General features: G+C 44.5%; 1 protein-coding gene across 1 annotated transcript in view; it reads right to left on the bottom strand.

Moving 5' to 3' along the window:
* Positions 1-4,127: 4,127 nt before the first annotated feature.
* Positions 4,128-21,189, bottom strand: part of ptchd4 (patched domain containing 4) — a 29,570-nt gene continuing 12,508 nt past the window's right edge. The window contains exon 3 of the mRNA XM_077017438.1: positions 4,128-10,048. Within this exon, the coding sequence (XP_076873553.1) occupies positions 8,385-10,048 (1,664 nt within the window). The 3' untranslated portion in view covers positions 4,128-8,384. The remainder of the gene's footprint in view (positions 10,049-21,189) is intronic.

Here is a 21,189-nt window from a genome sequence, read left to right as displayed (position 1 = left end):
TCATATTTTCCTTTTTTTTTTTACCTTAAACTTAACATAATATTATAAATAAAGGTCCTGTACTTCCTGCGAGGTATAATGTTGATCTGTGATCCCTTTGAATGAGTGGGTAAGTGTTTTCCCCTTAGGCAAAGCTGGCAATCACAGGAGCAGCAGCCTAGTATCTATGAGATGCAGGAAGACGATCAACCCCAAGTACTGCTGCACCTTCATCTGTCTCAGCACGAGCGTTCAACACCATCCCTGCACCTCCACCCACTGATCTCTGCCTTCATTTGCTTGTCTGGGAGTGCATACACAGTAGAAACAACAATAACACCCAGGGGGAGACTTATGACTAAGTCGCCTGACTAATCTGGCAGTGAAGAGTGAGCCTGTCATTCAGCATCATCACGGCATCATCCTGCAGCGCCCCAGGCAAGGCCAGTTCTGTTCTACTGCCGCCTTGCCAGTTTGGGTGTGTGGGTGTGAGTGGATGTGTGTGTGTGTTTGGGGGCGGTGGGTGTGGATGGGTGAATGTGTGTGTGGGTGTGTGTGTGTGTCTGTTGAGACCACTCACAGGGCTGGAATATGATTTTGCATCTCGTTTTGTAGCAACATAATGGCAGGGTGAAAACACAATGACAAATCTAAACTTCCCAGCTAAGGTCCAAAACCCAGGCCACAGTCACCTAAAGCTGTAGTATGTAATGACACTGCTGTAAACTTTTACTGTGTTAATGGAACTTTAGTGTGTCTGTGTGTATTGTGATAAATAGCATTGCATTTGGTGTGTGTATGTCAGTTCACATATTTTACCAAAGTACTGCCCCCAACTGTCCACCCTGTCTTCAATACTAAGAACATTAAGAATACCAACTCTCTGGTTGCTAGGTACATGCCCTGTACCTTACACTTACACACATTTACATGTCTACACATATAACTAACCAACGCAAACATAAAAATAATATTTATATAAAATAACAGACTTTTAGACTGAGAATTTGTTAAACAAAGGCTTTTAATGAAAATTAAACCAGTCTTATAAAAAGAAAATGTACATCATAATATTTATAACTCCAATATAGCAGGTAAAAAATAGCTAACAATGAAAATATTCACCTCATCCAAATGCATACTTCTAATAAACTCAGATTTACACATTGCATTACATAATCAAATCACTATGGTCTCTATGCTCTATTTTTGCCTATTTTGGCTGCTGGCTATGTGTGTTATTTGTCCCAGAAACGTGCGGATGCTCCGCAAAGCTCTGTCTGCTAGGATGGATTCTCGGGATCTGATCACCTGCCTGTCAAATGCAGTGCTGTAGAAGACACATGCACTGGTGAGTGTCTTTATTAGCATTTCTAATAATCACAGGTACAGCAACATTTCCATTCTGTTCTCTGTTACATGCTGATTATCAGAGTAATACCTTCACTCTGAAGTTTTTAACTTAGTCACAATGTTGCTATGTTTTTATGGTACCTTGAAAAAAAACAAATACAATATGCTGTACAACCAGTTAAATTTTTCTTTCTTTCTTAGCGACTAAGAAGCTCATCAACTGCTTCTTGGATTTGTTTTCTGCGTCTCGGCCTCCAAACACAGCCCTAAGGCTGCTGGAGGAAGAGCTGTAAAATACAGCCTGCAGATCACTTACGTAACCCAATTGAGGCGGCTGATTGGATTAACCTGCAGTGGTGAGCACAGTGGTCAGTGGCAGGCAAGACGGAGGTGTGTAGCTCACAGGGCACTGCCTAAATATAATCCACAAAAGTACACACGCGGGGTTATCAAACAATCCACACTGACCCTGAGAAACAGAGTCTGCCCCTCTGAAACAGGCTGCAAACATATATAATCAGGTTTGCTGAACTAAATCTTTGACAAGATTAAATATTGATTGAATCTCATTTAGACATTAAGTAAATAAATAAAATAATTATGTATGTAGATAGGTATGTTACACGGTCACAGTTAGGCTCACCATAATACCCTAGTTTTATCCTCCAATGATTGGCTTCTTTCGTGAGACTGCACTCCTCTGTCTCCGCACCTGTCACTGTGTGAAGGCTACAACTTTACATGAAGACGTGACAAATGTAATAACCACTGAACTAATCGAACAATTTCATTCAAATAAACATCTCTAAGCTTTCAGTCATACTGCCAAATCCTGCGAATACCTAGTCATGATAGTCAAGGTGTTCCAGATCCAGCCTAACTACCAGTCCCCACACTTTGGAGGTCAAAGAACCTTGTGATTGTTGTGAGGATACTGCAATACCTGTGACTTCTAAAGAAACATTAACCTGGGACATAATTTCTTTTGAATGTGTTACATAGAATCATTTTCAGGAATAAATAATACATTTATCTTGCAAGTTCTGTGTGCAATACATTATTCCATGAAAACGTAAGCAACATATTATCTTAAGAAATAATTTAAAAGAACTACATATTGTAGATAATTTATCACAGGTAAATGGTGATTTATCACAGGTAAATGGTGATTTATCACAGGTAAATGGTGATTTATGCATGTTGTTGTTGCTGATTTAGATTCACAATACTGCATGACCGAGAAATACACATCACTGTTTATTTATAAAGGTGTTTTTACCTGTCTTATGTATTCTTCATAAATCCAGTGATCTAAAGTGATGTCCTTCATTTACGTATCATCAACTAGGGTTCATTATCCATACACTGAAGCCTACATCTTAAATGTAGTATTATATTAAAAGTATTACACCACAGAAAGACATTGTTTGAATTTATTATAATTGCACTTAAATAGAATACTTTTATAAGTGTTCCTTGAACAGGAAATAATTAAGTTATTCATAAAAGGAACTTTTAATGATTCACTGCAGCTGACGATGCCCTTATGAGCAAGCACAGTAAACATACACTTCTTACCGGTAATTATGGATCATTATAGTCATTATGGGAAATGTCAATTTTTACATGTCATATGCATGTAATATCAGTTATTTCTGTGGTATAGGGATATAATTTTTGGTATCACAGTAAAACACACACACACACACACACACACACACACACCAGCATAACAAATATACAAAGATTATGAAGACAGTGATTTTATTACTTTTTCTAATTGGAATCTTCTAATCTGAAATTTAAGTGGAGATTTTTCACAAGGGAGTGCTGAATTAAAATCTGTGATGTGCCAGATGGTAAATAGTTTTCATGTTTGGAAATTTAAATGGAATAAAATAAAATACCCAGTTATGACACACAGTTAGTTTCTGTGCTTTCCCCTTCAAAAATGCATGTAATACTCCCCCTCTCTTGATATACATTAAAAAGAAATCAATAACAGTAAATTACTATATGACATTACTGTTCTGCAGTATGAGTAAGCTGGTAATGGAAAAATGTGGTGTGTGTTCTATTTGCACAGATTTATACAAATTCATACCAATCTCTCTGAATCTCTCTGGCTTGTTTCCTGATTCCATTCTGATGTCACAATGAAAATAATGTATTGCACTAAAATGATCTTGATGGAGCGCTAAGACAGAACACATTCAAGCACAACTCTTGGAAACACACTTAGCTGAAAGAAAAACAATTGCATTTGCAATATTCATAATGTCATTTTTCACATTTCCCCAACACATTTCTTCATGTTTATTAGTAAAAGTTGAAATGCATCTTGACATGGTTTCTTCCCAGTAGCAATGAACTGTGCATGTTTTTGCGTGGATCACTGGTCATAGACGGCACATGGCACGTCTACGGTTCAAACCCTTACTGTAGGATGCGCCTGTACATTGACCTGCATGTTTCACAAAGAAACGTGGAACGACACAGATCAGTAATCTTTGTTAAGACATGAAAGCACACAATTTAACTAAAAAACTGAGAACTCAAAATTTTTGTCTTGCATGTCTTGCAGGCCTAAAGCACCAGTGATGACTAAGCAAGGCTTACCAAACCATTAACAGAGTACAGAGAGCTGAAGTAAAACAGACCTTAATGTGGATGTATGCTGGATTGACTCTAAAATTATGACTAAATTAACACAATTTACCATCTGTATCACTACAGTCACTGAACAGTAATTATTTTAAATACAATTTCTGCACTTGTATTGTACAATGTAACAATTGTATATAACCACGTTATATATGTTATATGAGTCATGTTAATGTCAGTTTAAAACCAAAAGAATTGCATTATTTTTGGCTACAGAGGAACAGTCTTCACCATTTTAAAGATGATTTTTATGTACAGGTAAAAGTCTAAGTCTGTCTCCTAATCTGTCTCCTGAAATGTGCATTTCTCATTTCTCTGTTTTACACAGATTTGACAGTGGCAGTTTTGATGTTTTGAGTATTTGACAATAATAAGAAGAATAAGAATAAGAATGTACCAAGCATGTTTCATGCTTTAATGTGAATGCTTTAGTTCTAAAGATGCTGCAATCTGGAATCATAAGAGTTGACCATTTTATGACTGACATTCAACTCCTGACCATTTGACTACAGAACTGAACAGAAACATCTTTGTAGTTGTTCTCCAATAATATGAACACACAAGGCCTTTTGTATTGATTCTTTTTCATCTGTATACTGTACATATTGTGAATGCAGGAGTCTTTACATTTAGGGAGCACTCTGCAGGCTCAAGAGCACACCGTAGACAAACAGATCCTAGAGAAACAGATCCTAGAGAAACAGACCCTAGAGAAAGAGACCCTAGACAAACAGATCCTAGACAAACAGATCCTAGAGAAACAGACACTAGAGAAACAGACCCTAGAGAAAGAGATCCTAGAGAAACATGACTAGAGAAACAGATCTTAGAGAAACAGATCGTAGAGGAACAGACCCTAGAGAAACAGATCCTAGAGAAACAGATCCTAGAGAAACATGACTAGAGAAACAGATCCTAGAGAAACAGATCTTAGAGAAACAGATCCCAGAGAAACAGACCCTAGAGAAACACACCTTAGAGAAACAGATCCCAAGGAAACAGATCCTAGAGAAACAGATCCTAGAGAAACAGATCTTAGGGATTCTGGACCAGACTTCTGAAACCTGGCTTAACCATATACATTGTGCACACTATATGCAGCTCACATTCAGCACACATGCTAGGAAACCCTCTTCTAAAAACACAATGAAGCTAAATTCTAAAAACTTGGTGCCATATTATTAGCCATCATATTTGAGCTGTTAATATTAGCATTTGATTTTTAATGTATTCTTTGACTCAACATATTTACTGTGTATTACTTATCATTTCTTTCTATTTCTCTCTTGTAAATTATCTAGAACCTATGATAGTTTATTTTATTTTATGTATTTATTTCCTTTAGTTGTTTAGGCATGAAATGTATTTGTTTTTTGAGGACAAACGAGTCAGTAATGTACAGTACGACAGTGTGAACAGTATGATATTTTGAACAGTATGACAGTTTCATGTGAATCGCTGAATTTAAGCCAAGTGCTTGAAATACCAGACATTGCCAATATATAGACACTTTACATGTTCTGTATGGAAAGAACTGATCCATTGACTTTGCAGTTGACATTCCATAATTTATTACTGACCTACTCAAGCGTTTCTTTATTTTTATCCTTTATTGCCTTTTCATAATAAGAATTTCAGATTTTAAAAAATCTTTCATTTTTCATTTCTTTAAAAAACTATAAAATCCTATACAATTATTTTACAATTTATATATTTTTTCTGGTTGGTAGCACAACAGAAAACACAGATATTCAAGTTACTGACAAGATGATATCAATTATGCATAAAAAAAACATAGAGCATACTGTTCCAACAGTTTCAAAATGTAAAAACAAATACAAACGCACACTAACTTAAGACATGCATACATACATTACATGCGTAGACAGTCATTTTGGGAAGTATATGATTTTAGCATGTATTTCTTTTCTTCACATAGCCTATTTAATAGTCATGCCCTCTTCTTACACAGACATTACATGGCTCACAAAATACAGTGATGCCATCAGTGGTGGATGTTAAAAACACCAACTCAGTTACGGTCCAGTGATGGATGTCTGAGTACTAGTTGTGAGGTCTCCGTTTGCTTGCCAGGTTGTGAATTAGTTGTATCTTGTGTTATCTCCAAAACGTGGTTGGATGGACATGGTAGACATCTACATGAGGTTCTCCACACCTTCTGTCCATGGGACTTTTGTCCCACTAAATATCTAAACACCACATCATGGCATTATGCCAACTTCAGAACAGACACAACAGGAAGATACCTTTACCATGACTTACTATGACACCACTGAGAAACCTGTACATCTTCCAGAACTGTTAGGCTAACTTTTTAGTAAGTGATAGGTGATCAAATTCAGTAAGAGACAGATACATTTTCCATAATCTGACATTCTGCGACTTCTGCATATTCAACCTCATAGCAACGTTTTGGTCCAAATTACTTAATGAATTCATTCTTGGTCCAAATTATTTAATTAATTCATTCTTGGTCCAGATTACTGGCTTTCTTGTAAACTCCGATCAATATGGCCCCCCCGTGCAAAAGGGCCAGCTGCCTTTGGAATGACTACAACACGTCCAGTGCCCAGCCTGGACCAGCAAGGCCAAATGAACATTAACACACCAACACTAGCATCATCCTCTCCAGTCACACATGCACATTTTTCACAAACAAATTCTGCCCCCACTTCCGTCAAAACTACTTGACAAATTTAACATATAACATATTAGCATATATGTTGAATAAGAATTTCCACCAATATTTCAAAGCAGGATGTAGTTAATAGTTTACCAATTACCAATCTTATTTCCATATTTTAATATTATATAACCTGGATTATAAAACACTACCTACTCTCTCAAATGCCCATTAATGATTTAAATGTCAGTTTTGTATTCTGTTCTGAATTTTATTTTGAACATTACATGAAATGTAAAACTTTACTATTCCAAATTGATCAAATGTTCTTCAAAAATAAGACAGTAGGAACAGTGTAATATATATATTAGGAAATTACCAAGAGTATCTCATTGTAAATGCAACAAATTAGGCCTGTCAACACTCTGCTTCTGTTATAACATAGTGTCCTTTGACTCAACATAGACACAGCTGACCATATGTTTCTCTTGTAAAAGTAATAACTTAAGACAATAATACAGTGAAATTAAATGGTCTAATAAATAATTGTTCATTGATGATGGGTAGTAACATTAGGATAAGTGTTAAGTATCTTTAAATCCACACACTGCCATCAATCATCGTCTGGATTACTTTTCAATCCACCCACATAATTTAGCTTGCCTTGAAATCTGATTTTAGAACCTTTATACAACTAGGACACTTTCAGTGCCTTGTGGCAGTCCTAATTCTTCGGAGACTTAATATTTTCAATGCTGTTGCTTTTCTAACAACAGAAGATTAGAACATTTACTTTAGAAATTGCCCTAGACACTCACAGTTAAGTTACCCATGATTCAACAGTGGTCTAATTGTCAGTTGTGTTAGCACATGCTTGGTGTTTCATGTATTAGCCCTCCAGCTAATCTCATGAAAAACTAGACTTTTTATAACAGATTGCAGGGACAAGTCTTGTTCCACTGAAATGCAGCTTAATAGTTGTACCTTCCTATTAAATGTGTGCAGACTGAACAGTGTATAACATCTGCTTTGCTCTGCTCTTCAGTGAAATCAGATCACATGCTACATTTATAAATGCTTGTGTGCATTTGCATTTAGGCATTTTGATTTAATAACCAAGACAATCACTGGATCTTAAATCTATACACTTTGCCTATAAAATACATCTTTAGTTATCTGGAATATATCTTTCCAGCTCTTAATTTCTAAGGTTTGCGGCCACGTTTAGGATATACATCCATACACAGGCATGAATTAGAAGCACAGTATAAGCAACAGTTTTGGGACTTTTTAAGACTTGGTATTAGTTCTACTGCATTCACTAAATGTCAGTACATCCATGGGAATGTTTCACCATCCCGCTTATCAATAATTACTATGAAATAAAATATCCACCTCCCTTCATGCTGCAGCTTTAGAAAGACTACACTACAAGCTTCTTAGATCACTGCATTTTTCTATTTCTTCTTCCCAAAATGGCTTTGGTAGCTCGTCAGGTGAACCATCATGAGAGACACACATCTGCAGATGTTCTACACTGCTCTGGATAAACGCTGCACATGAAGAAGGCGTTCTACTCTATAGTCAGCAAGGCTGTCGACTGCTGTTGAAGGTCATTCTGCATGAGAGAGGATGGTCCTCGTGGACCCCTCCTTGGACCTGTGAAGTGCTACATGACATCGCCCCCTACTGGATAGGACAAGCTCTCCTGGTTTTACCATACGATAAACACACCAACCACAGCTCAGACGCTGGTCACATGGTCAGGGTTCTCCCTGACCTCGATGCACTCGATCTCCTCACGCTCCCGCTCCCGCTCTCGCTCCCGCTCACGCTCTTTCCTCTTGGCTCGTTTCTTCTTCTTGTGTCTCTTCTTGGAGGGAGGGAAGAAAGTCAAAAACACCGGGAGGATGACAAAACAGTGCAACACCGTGCAGCCGGTGGTGAGGAGAGAGCACTTGAACAGTGTGTAGGTCAGGTTCGAAGGCACAAAAAGCAGGGGCATTATTCCAATCACAAAACACGAGGCATTCTGCAAAATGGCCGCACCGTGCTCCTCGAGCGAGATCTTGATGCACTGTGTCCGGGTGTGCTCAGTGGCGAGTGTGAACGTGTAAAGGTGCGGGGCACAGTGATCCATGGCAAAATTGAGAGTATAAATAAGGCACAGAATAGAGACGCTGTCCATGTCTACATTCCAAAGCGTCATCAAGCCGAGGACGCCCAGCTCCACAGAGGTGACGGTTAAGATCAACCAGAAGTTCCCCAGGGGGTTGATGACAAGGAAGAAGGTGAGGATGAGGATGGTTAGGACACTGAAGCCTGAGGTGAGGATTGGGGAGACAACTGAGGAACTGTAGCGATCCATGAATACGAAGGTGGGGTTGAAGACGATAAACTTGATGCTGTTTATGAGTGAGAGTGGTCTGAGTCTCTCCAGAAGTTCGACCACCTCCTCCCTGGTCTTCTCAGTTGTCCGGGCAACCAAGTACATCCTGGATGCGATGATGTCATACTCATCTCTATTTTTTGAGAAGATTATGTCCTCAGTGAAGTGCTGATACTCCGGGCTCTTCAGAAAAGACATCTTGAGAATGTTTATGAAATCACTTTTGGTTGATGCACTGACATTTGTTATCTTAAGATAATTAAAGTAATTATCAATCCATGAAATCTTATTGAAGCCCTGACCAAGAGTCTTGAGGTGCTCCTGCACGGTAGAGTTCCAGTACTCAATGGGCTCATAGATGTAAAAGCCTATAACTGGGCTATAGTTACTGAACAATTTCTGCTGAGTAAGAGCAAATGATACACTGGGTGAATTGCTGGCTAACAGATTTACTATATTGTAGCCGTCACTGATTTGTAAACATCCCATGAAAGAAAAAGAAGCATAAATTAAGTAGAGGATCACCACAAAGGGCTTGACGTATGTGTTGGTAATCCACTCTGTGTAGTGCTCCCTCAGGAAGTGCTGGATGAAGTGATTCTGGTAGGGTCCACTGTCATGGTGCGTGGAGACATCGTGGCCATCACTCATCATGGTCTTGAACCATGTGGGTTGTCGTTCGAGGTACTCTACTGAGGGGATCTTACAGCAAAACACGCTGTGATACCGGTTCTGCTCCAGCTGGCCAGCAAACACCAAGCAGGAGCCATAGAAGGAGAAGACGTAGAAGTAATTGACCAGGATGGCCACGCACATGCTCTGGCAGAACACCTTCACAGACTCGATGTTGGTGAAAGGGCTGGCGCCCATGCCGAAGGTGATGATGTAGAGACAGCTGGTCATGGTGTAACATACCATCACGTCAGCAAATGCGTCAGCCACGCGCTCTTTGAAAGGCAAGTTCTCTCTGGTCCTCCTCCAGCCGGCCAGGAGTTCAAACACACCTTTAGTTCCATGTCCTGAAAAGACATGCCAAGAAAGGCTCATTTTAATTTCAGAAGTGGGACATGAAGCTTACAGAGAAATAAACATTTGTGTAGGTTGCAGTAATGATAAATTAACACGCACAACACTTTCACTTACTTTAGAAGTACTTACGTTTTACACAACAGTAACATCAGTCAGAGTTTCAAAGTAAAGGTTCACACATAGGGTTCAATTTCCATGTAAGCATTTACATGCTTATTCAGCAGATGTGGTCAGCAGAAGCCCTGACACCGTGAATATAATCCTTTTGTCACATATGACCGTGTCCCCCTCCGTTAGCTGTCACTCCAAACCCCTCGTGTCTGTGTTCCGTATCTGTTCATCCCGCCCCGCTCGTTTGTCTCGTAATTCCCTTGTTTATTGCCACGCCCCTGTATCATTGTCTACACCTGCTCGTAGTTAGTTTCCATGTATTTAAGCCCTGAGTCTCCCTTGTCCTTTGTCCGGTATTTTGAATTTATTTGTGATCGTGTCTGTCCCATCGCTGTTCTCTGTGCCTGACCGTTTCGTGTTTCTCCTGTTTCCCGTGCTCCCTGTGTTGTGATGCCTGTCTTTGCATGTTTTACGGACTGCCCTCCTGTTATCGACCCTGCCTGGCTATCCGACGATGATTACGGTATTCCCCTGAATAAATCTCGCTCTTCTCAGCACTTGTGTCCGTCCTCTCGCTCCGTGGCGCGAGCCACGTTACATAATACCGGACCCACCAAGGACACAGCGAGAGAGCGAGACTCTGGTGAGTTCGAACACTGTAATGAGATGTTGGCTGGATTAATCCGGTTCGACTCTCCGGTATTGCAGTACGAACGAACCAGAGACAGGAAATCCCCTTGCGCTGTGGGTACAGGGGAGTCTCGTCGCTGCAAGAACAAAGCGAAGACACTTCCCACGTCTAGCTTTAGCGACGAGCTCCCTGGTAAGCGCTATGTGTCTGCCCGACTCCAGCCTGTAGCGCGAGAGTCGGGCAGACGGAATGAATGTGCAGACGAGCGTTGGCTTGGCTCTCGGTTGGCTTTCAAAAGTCATTGTGAGCTCCCGATACCTCCGACGAGGCGGAGTCACCAGGAAAGCCACCGAGAAGCAGTTGTGTCTGTATGTTCTTCCAGGCGCAGACCGGACCGGGGAAGGAGGAAGACCACGCCCACAGTACAGAGCTCCGCCACCACAGCGCATGAGGTCGTCATCTTGCCGGAAGAGGACCTCCCTCCGCTACTCCCGGAAGCTAACCCCCGAGGGCTCCCCAAGAATTTTTTGGGGGGTCGTACTAGCCACTCAACCCAGGAGTGGCCGGCTGGTACCCGGGATGACGTCAGAGCGGCAGACACGCCCCCCGAGGACGTCAGTGCGGCGACTCCGCCCCCCGAGGACGTCAGTGCGGCGACTCCGCCCCCCGAGGACGTCAGTGCGGCGACTCCGCCCCCCGAGGACGTCAGTGCGGTGACTCCGCCCCCCGAGGACATCATGTCACCTCTGCGGCCTGTTCCCGCGATCCTGAGGAGGTCACCCACGCCAGTTCCCGTTCCCGCTGCCCGTCGGCAGTCCACGCCAGTTCCCGTTCCCGCTGCCCGTAGGCAGTCCACGCCGGCTGCTGTCCCCGCGACCCTGGAGAGGTCGCCCGCGCCGGCTGCTGTCCCCGCGACCCTGGAGAGGTCGCCCGCGCCGGCTGCTGTCCCCGCGACCCTGGAGAGGTCGCCCGCGCCGGCTGCTGTTCCCGCTGCCCGCCAGCGGACTCCGCCTGTTCCCGCTGCCCGCCAGCGGACCCCGCCTGTTCCCGCTGCCCGCCAGCGGACTCCGCCTGTTCCCGCTGCCCGCCAGCGGACTCCGCCTGTTCCGCCAGCGGACCCCGCCTGTTCCCGCTGCCCGCCAGCGGACCCCGCCTGTTCCCGCTGCCCGCCAGCGGACCCCGCCTGTTCCCGCTGCCCGCCAGCGGACCCTGCCTGTTCCCCTTGAGACTGTGCTGCCCCCTGTTGGGCATGGACTTTGTGTTCCCCCTGCTCCGCCCTGTGCCTCCTATGTTCCGTTGCCCGTGTTCCCCTTGCTCCCTGGTCCCATCCCTGGTTTTGTTTTGGTCCCTGTCCCCGTGGTTGTGTCTGTCAAGGTCTGTGTTCCTGTTCCCGTGTCGGTTTCCCGTGGTGTCCTCTCTGTCCCTGTCCCCATGTCTGTTCCCCAAGTTGTTACCCACCTTGTGCCAGTACCTGTCTCCGTTGTTCATGGTGTCTTTGCCTCTGTGTTTGCCTCCGCCCTGTCCCCTGGCCCCGCTCCCGTGTCTGTCCCCAGTCCTGTCTCGTCTGGCCCTGCCCCTATTCTTCGCCCTGGCCCTGTCGGGTCTCATTGTGTCCCCTGTCCTGCCCAGTCCCTACCCGGCTCCTGGCCAGTCTCTGCTCCCCTGTCTCCAGTCCCTGCCATGCCCCAGGTCCCTCGTCCTGTTTTGTCCTGGTCTGTTCCTCCGGTCTGTCCTGTGTCCCGTGGTCCCCTGCCCTGTCTACCCTTGCGTGCCCCGGAGTGGCACGCCTTGAGGGGGAGTACTGTCACATATGACCGTGTCCCCCTCCGTTAGCTGTCACTCCAAACCCCTCGTGTCTGTGTTCCGTATCTGTTCATCCCGCCCCGCTCGTTTGTCTCGTAATTCCCTTGTTTATTGCCACGCCCCTGTATCATTGTCTACACCTGCTCGTAGTTAGTTTCCATGTATTTAAGCCCTGAGTCTCCCTTGTCCTTTGTCCGGTATTTTGAATTTATTTGTGATCGTGTCTGTCCCATCGCTGTTCTCTGTGCCTGACCGTTTCGTGTTTCTCCTGTTTCCCGTGCTCCCTGTGTTGTGATGCCTGTCTTTGCATGTTTTACGGACTGCCCTCCTGTTATCGACCCTGCCTGGCTATCCGACGATGATTACGGTATTCCCCTGAATAAATCTCGCTCTTCTCAGCACTTGTGTCCGTCCTCTCGCTCCGTGGCGCGAGCCACGTTACACCTTTGAACATTTGAACAAATTAAACACTCATCCACCAAATACTTTGGCCTTATCTTCCCATTGCTCCTCATTGTAAAGAATGGCCTGAAATCTGTGCTTAACTTAATCATACATACAAAAAGCTAATTAAGTGTAGAGGATTACGCCAATATAATGAGCTAGATTGACTGACAGCTTTCCTTTAATTTTATTGATCAGCTGTACAAGATGAATTGTTGGTGTGAATTCATTTCAAAGGATAAGGAAAGTATAAGCAATTTAATCAAAATCTTATGAGCTCTATTTTTAAGGCAAATGAAAATGCAAAGTGTGATAATATATATAAATTGCCTTGTGTTTTCAACAACATGGTACCTTATTAGTGGTGGTATAGCAAATAGGAGATACACCAGTTTTGGAGTACCAGGTGTGGAGTTTGAGGAGAAGAGAGGAGAAGATGAGAACTTCATAAACTCACATATAGTAACCTAAACAATGGGTCATGAACAGATTGAAACACTCAGAAATGCAATCTTCTAGGTAGTGGCAAGACTTCACAAAGAGCCTGAGACAAAGTTGGACCTGTGTACACTGGGGAAAATTGAGAGCACTCCCACCACCAAAACCTTAATGGAGCCTCCCCTGAAGAAAAGGCACAGGGCAGTCAGAGTGGTCGTGGTAGAGGTCATCAGTCAGGGAGGAGTCTAGGATGTCAACTGCAGACACCCAGGAACGCTCCTCCAAGCTGAACCCCACCAGATACCGAAGTCGTTCAACTCGGCACCTCAAATCCAACAATGTCCAAGCTGCTTAGGACAAGCCAGCATCAATGTCTCACTGGGGAACACCAGCAGGACAGTTTGTTGATCCCCTGGATGTGCAGGACTCCCCTACTGTGTGTGCCCACCTGAAGATGCAGATAAGTGAGGAGGTAGAAATTGGCAGGACAAAGTGTCTAAACAAAGTGTCAGCTTGGATGATTTTGCTCCCAGGACAATTAGAGACAGTAATCCTGAACCAAGCAAAAGAAAATAGGGCCTACCCAGCTTGATGTAAATCACATCTCTTGGCCGAATGGATTTAATCTAAATGACTAGGAATGGATGTTATTCCAACCAGCGTTAACATTCTTCGAACGCATCCTTCCTGGAGGCTCCCACGTGGCGACATCATAACTGCGCTGTGCAGTGGAACGTTTTTTGTGTGGAAAAAACATCCATGGTGCTGCAGTAACACTGCCCTGCCCCTGTTTCTGAGGTGTCTACCTTTACAACAGGAGCGAGAAGCACCTGACTGCTGAAGGACAGGAGCAGTGATCCTGACCTTCTGTGCTTCACCTGCTCCCTCCGATCACTCCTGAACAGAGAGGGCTGTTGGTGCCTGGACTGTGTCCACTGCATTAGCTGCTTTTCTGTCCTCTATCGGCAAGCCATTTTCACAAATGTAGCCCAGGAAAGAATGAAATCCACACTTCTCTAACTTGATGTACAACTGTATTGCTCTTTTGACTTGTAGCATATCAAAATGTCATCTATGCAGTCTATGGCAAAGTTGTTGGCATTACATCCCTGAAAATCTTGTTGATGAAAACTTGAAAGATAGATGGTGGATTAGCTAGGCCATAACTCATCACAGAGTATTCATAGTGGTTACTGGTAGTGATAAAACTAGTCACCTTCACGAATGCAAGATGTAACAGCACTTAACTATGACTACATTAATACCACAGTAATCCATGCTGGGCCATTTGTAGCTGTGACTACGTTATGACTACAGTAATCTATGTTTATTTTATTTAAAAAAATAATTCTACTGCAGCTGGTCAGATGAAACCCTGAACCACAGCTTCCTTTAAGGCGGGGTACTGAGAACGACACCTGTAGTACAGTCTCTTTCTCTGTGGGGTCTGAGTCATGGCATGGGTTCTAATGGGTATTCAGGGGGGACAGTGGAAACTGAAGTTCTCTCTGGTCTTTATATCATGGTGGCTCTGCAGGGAAGAGTGAAACAGGATGTAAGACCTGCTATCACCATGAGGTGAGCTCTGTCTGTTCCCAGGTGAACCTGGTGTTATGCTCAGCACCAGGTGTACCGTAACATGAGCTGTTGGGTGAGTGAGTGATAAGGAATTCTATCTCTGTTTGTGAAATACCTTTGAGTTCACTGCAATAACAAATAGTTTGTATGATGCTAGTTTGTACGACCACTTCTGTCGTATCCTTCAGTCCAGAGGTGGACATTCCAGGTTCAGAAAGTAAAACTTCTTCCCAGGATTTTACTCAAGCTTGCTGGATATTCTAATTAGTGCAAGCCAGGTAAAATGGTTACTTAGATACGGAACATGTGTTAAGGCATCATGAAGAAGCAGAATTGGTTGCCTTACTACTGATGCCTTACTATTCAGCAAAGAGGAGGAACACGCATACAACAGGCATTCAGAACAAGGTAGGCAGACAAAGACAATGGAAAAGCTTGCAACTGCAAACAAGACGACTTTGCAAAGAGACTGACAGAGGGACATATGTTAACTGGTGCTAATAACAAGTGACAAATATGCACAATAGCAGGACACTATTTGGGGGTGAGGGGTTTTACGGTGAAGAGGACCTCTGTTGGCCACTGCCTGAAACGTGTGTTATTGTAGCTAAGTGTTATTGTAAGCTATGAATTATTTGAGTATGACAAATATCATGTCTCATAAATACATGAGTATATTTGTTTGTATATGTACACATGGGTGAATGAGTACATTTACATTTGCAATTATAGTTAAGGACCTGGCTCAAAGTATATTATGAATGTTTTTCTTCCATGCTAACATTTCACATGAACCTTTAGACCAACAATCCATTTAAAAGTATTCCAAAGGTGACTCGAATAAAGTCCATTAAGTTCACCATATCACCAGTGTTCAGAGGCCCAGCTAATATATAAAGTGGACGCACCTCAGGACGCATAGCATCCGCAGAGGACTTGAGTAGCCTACATTAGCCCAAAAAGCGATGGGTTCACCTGATAGTCGACCAAGACTGCACATGGCACTCAAAGTTTGGTTTGGTGCTTTGTTATTGGCTGCTGGTAACAATTTGGCTAAATACCTGAGCATCAGAGAAACACACAGATGGAAGTTTCACATTAAAATTCCACTTGACACAGTCTGTGCAGTGCCTGTCGATGGCTTTGAAAAATACGCCATGATGCTAATTTAGCATAGCATTCATTAAGTCAGAGTGGATGAGTGACTTCCAAGTGTTGGGGATATGTGGTACGAGGATGGAGAATATAAACAGAACCTTTAATGTGTGAAATATCATCTGGAGCCTGCTGGTCCTACCATACGTGATTGAAGGAATCGCTCATGAATGTTTATAGCCTGCAGTAGCCAAGCTCAGAGAACAGAGATCCTTTGAAATTTACAAAAAAAAAAAAAACAACAAACATATAAAAAACAATTTAATCCACAATGTGTGACAGAAAGAGTTCTGAATGTCAGTAGCACGGAAAAGTGAGAAAACAGTGGTCAGCACTATGGTAAAAAAATAGTCCCTGTTTATGTATTTTGTTTAATGTGTGAGATTCATACTGGGATATCTTTCTTTCTTTTCTATTTTTTCCTCAATTTCAGTTTTCAGAAAATACTGAGCTTCGTGCATAGAATGGGCTGTCATCATCCAACCCTGTTGTGAAGGCAAGAAGTGAAACATAGATTAATAGATGAAAATAGCAATATGCAAATGAGCGTGAACGTCTGTTCCTAAAATATCTCATCTGACAGGAATCTTGCATCAAACCAGATCTGTCAAAGCGCTTCTTCCCTTCACGAATAGAAATGAGATGGTGGACCTCGATATATTTATTAACGCCGCAAAACCAGCAGAACATCTCCTGAACTGGACTTGAGGATCGTGCGACTGTTGTCAGTGATTGGGACGCTGAACCAAAGCACCTGTATTGCACACGGATAGCCATGAGCTAAGAGGAGTTACATCTCCTGCAGCATATAAATAACGAGGCTGCGGAGAAGATCGTTACGGTGTTTAAAATGAAACTATTTTCCGCCACGTCAGCATCGGTTTCCCCCGGGCCACTGGCTTGCGCAACGGTGCCACGGGGTCGTGGTGTGCCCTCGGCCGTCCGGTCAGCCTGACCCAGCGCACAGCAGTGGACTCACGGGGGAGGAAGGAATAACCGGCACCAGGGACGTCAGGGCTTTGCACTGTCATTCCCTGACATTATCTAAATGGGTTAGCTCATCCCCAGTGTGCCTTCCAGAGATATTCTTCCTCCTACCCTTTTTTTCAGAGGACACCCAGGGACATGATCCTAGACTGGAACATTCCCTCACCGAGGCTGTTCAATATCGTGCCGGTGAAGATGGGGAGACAGCAGCATGCAGCGTGTGGCAGACAGGACGACTATCGGAGAGCTGAAGAGGACGGAGTTTGTCATAAGGTCTCCTGCGGACCATTTTGTTCAATATACGGCAGGGAAAGGTCACTAGGAGATTTGAGCTCCAGTAAAGGGAGCTTCCGCCCCAGCAGGCGCACACGCACCTGTTCCCCCAGCTCCGGCAAACCATTAAACAAAATTACTGCTTTAAAACTTCAGCACAGAGCAAGAGGCAAACACATCCATCACCACCGAGAAAGCACTCCTGGATGGGATCTTAATATATAGCTCATAAAGCATGTCCATTTGTGACAGGTGATTGGGAAAAAGTTACATTTATTTGTATGCTTGCAGAAGACCATTTTGACAGTTGCTGGTAACTGGATATATACGGGATGGTCTCTGCATTAGGTGCACTTTTCTGTGTTTAAAATATTGTATTATTTTAAAAGTGTAATGTCTATTAAAATGTGCCTGATTACATATGACAAAGACTACATTGACTTTACTGATTAGATAAACTGGCATAAATATACATAAATCTTTGCATGCATTAATTTGACAGCCGTACTGCAGTGATTAGATAACCTGCATTTTTATAGATGTTTTCTTCACAACCTCTGTAGCTGTTATCATATGGGAATGCATTTGATTCAGAGAAAGGCCTGAAACAACAGAAGAGTGTGTTCTGTAGTAACACAGACCATAGTTAGAGCAAACGTCCTTCTATTATGTCACCAGGCTAATACCCACTGCAGTGGATTAGGTGAATGGACAACCCAGCTCAACACAATAACCCACACATAACATAACACACCGCAAAAACAGATTTTTAATGCAAAGTAGCACAACAATGCTACTTAACAGAGCAGAATCTAGTAGAACACCACATCACAACACGATCTAGCACAGCCGCCTCTAACAACCCCACATCACAACACGATCTAGCACAGCCGCCTCTAACCAACAACCCCACATCACAACACGATCTAGCACAGCCGCCTCTAACAACCCCACATCACAACACGATCTAGCACAGCCGCCTCTAACAACCCCACATCACAACACGATCTAGCACAGCCGCCTCTAACAACCCCACATCACAACACGATCTAGCACAGCCGCCTCCAACAACCCCACATCACAACACGATCTAGCACAGCCGCCTCTAACAACCCCACATCACAACACGATCTAGCACAGCCGCCTCTAACAACCCCACATCACAACACGATCTAGCACAGCCGCCTCTAACAACCCCACATCACAACACGATCTAGCACAGCCGCCTCCAACAACCCCACATCACAACACGATCTAGCACAGCCGCCTCTAACAACCCCACATCACAACACGATCTAGCACAGCCGCCTCCAACAACCCCACATCACAACACGATCTAGCACAGCCGCCTCCAACAACCCCACATCACAACACGATCTAGCACAGCCGCCTCTAACAACCCCACATCACAACACGATCTAGCACAGCCGCCTCTAACAACCCCACATCACAACACGATCTAGCACAGCCGCCTCTAACAACCCCACATCACAACACGATCTAGCACAGCCGCCTCTAACAACCCCACATCACAACACGATCTAGCACAGCCGCCTCTAACAACCCCACATCACAACACGATCTAGCACAGCCGCCTCTAACAACCCCACATCACAACACGATCTAGCACAGCCGCCTCTAACAACCCCACATCACAACACGATCTAGCACAGCCGCCTCTAACAACCCCACATCACAACACGATCTAGCACAGCCGCCTCTAACAACCCCACATCACAACACGATCTAGCACAGCCGCCTCTAACAACCCCACATCACAACACGATCTAGCACAGCCGCCTCTAACAACCCCACATCACAACACGATCTAGCACAGCCGCCTCTAACCAACAACCCCACATCACAACACGATCTAGCACAGCCGCCTCTAACAACCCCACATCACAACACGATCTAGCACAGCTGCCTCTAACAACCCCACATCACAACACGATCTAGCACAGCCGCCTCTAACAACCCCACATCACAACACGATCTAGCACAGCCGCCTCCAACAACCCCACATCACAACACGATCTAGCACAGCCGCCTCTAACAACCCCACATCACAACACGATCTAGCACAGCCGCCTCTAACAACCCCACATCACAACACGATCTAGCACAGCCGCCTCCAACAACCCCACATCACAACACGATCTAGCACAGCCGCCTCTAACAACCCCACATCACAACACGATCTAGCACAGCCGCCTCTAACAACCCCACATCACAACACGATCTAGAACAGCCGCCTCTAACAACCCCACATCACAACACGATCTAGCACAGCCGCCTCTAACAACCCCACATCACAACACGATCTAGCACAGCCGCCTCTAACAACCCCACATCACAACACGATCTAGCACAGCCGCCTCTAACAACCCCACATCACAACACGATCTAGCACAGCTGCCTCTAACAACCCCACATCACAACACGATCTAGCACAGCCGCCTCTAACAACCCCACATCACAACACGATCTAGCACAGCCGCCTCCAACAACCCCACATCACAACACGATCTAGCACAGCCGCCTCTAACAACCCCACATCACAACACGATCTAGCACAGCCGCCTCTAACAACCCCACATCACAACACGATCTAGCACAGCCGCCTCCAACAACCCCACATCACAACACGATCTAGCACAGCCGCCTCTAACAACCCCACATCACAACACGATCTAGCACAGCCGCCTCTAACAACCCCACATCACAACACGATCTAGCACAGCCGCCTCTAACAACCCCACATCACAACACGATCTAGCACAGCCGCCTCTAACAACCCCACATCACAACACGATCTAGCACAGCCGCCTCTAACCAACAACCCCACATCACAACACGATCTAGCACAGCCGCCTCTAACAACCCCACATCACAACACGATCTAGCACAGCCGCCTCTAACAACCCCACATCACAACACGATCTAGCACAGCCGCCTCTAACAACCCCACATCACAACACGATCTAGCACAGCCGCCTCCAACAACCCCGCATCACAACACGATCTAGCACAGCCGCCTCTAACAACCCCACATCACAACACGATCTAGCACAGCCGCCTCTAACAACCCCACATCACAACACGATCTAGCACAGCCGCCTCTAACAACCCCACATCACAACACGATCTAGCACAGCCGCCTCTAACCAACAACCCCACATCACAACACGATCTAGCACAGCCGCCTCTAACAACCCCACATCACAACACGATCTAGCACAGCCGCCTCTAACAACCCCACATCACAACACGATCTAGCACAGCCGCCTCTAACAACCCCACATCACAACACGATCTAGCACAGCCGCCTCTAACAACCCCACATCACAACACGATCTAGCACAGCCGCCTCTAACAACCCCACATCACAACACGATCTAGCACAGCCGCCTCTAACAACCCCACATCACAACACGATCTAGCACAGCCGCCTCTAACAACCCCACATCACAACACGATCTAGCACAGCCGCCTCTAACAACCCCACATCACAACACGATCTAGCACAGCCGCCTCTAACAACCCCACATCACAACACGATCTAGCACAGCCGCCTCTAACAACCCCACATCACAACACGATCTAGCACAGCCGCCTCTAACAACCCCACATCACAACACGATCTAGCACAGCCGCCTCTAACCAACAACCCCACATCACAACACGATCTAGCACAGCCGCCTCTAACAA

The sequence above is a fragment of the Brachyhypopomus gauderio genome, chromosome 9, assembly GCF_052324685.1.
Source record: "Brachyhypopomus gauderio isolate BG-103 chromosome 9, BGAUD_0.2, whole genome shotgun sequence".
Lineage (NCBI taxonomy): Eukaryota > Metazoa > Chordata > Actinopteri > Gymnotiformes > Hypopomidae > Brachyhypopomus > Brachyhypopomus gauderio.
Note: the sequence above shows the minus strand (reverse complement) of the source record. Positions and strands in the feature narration are given on the sequence as shown.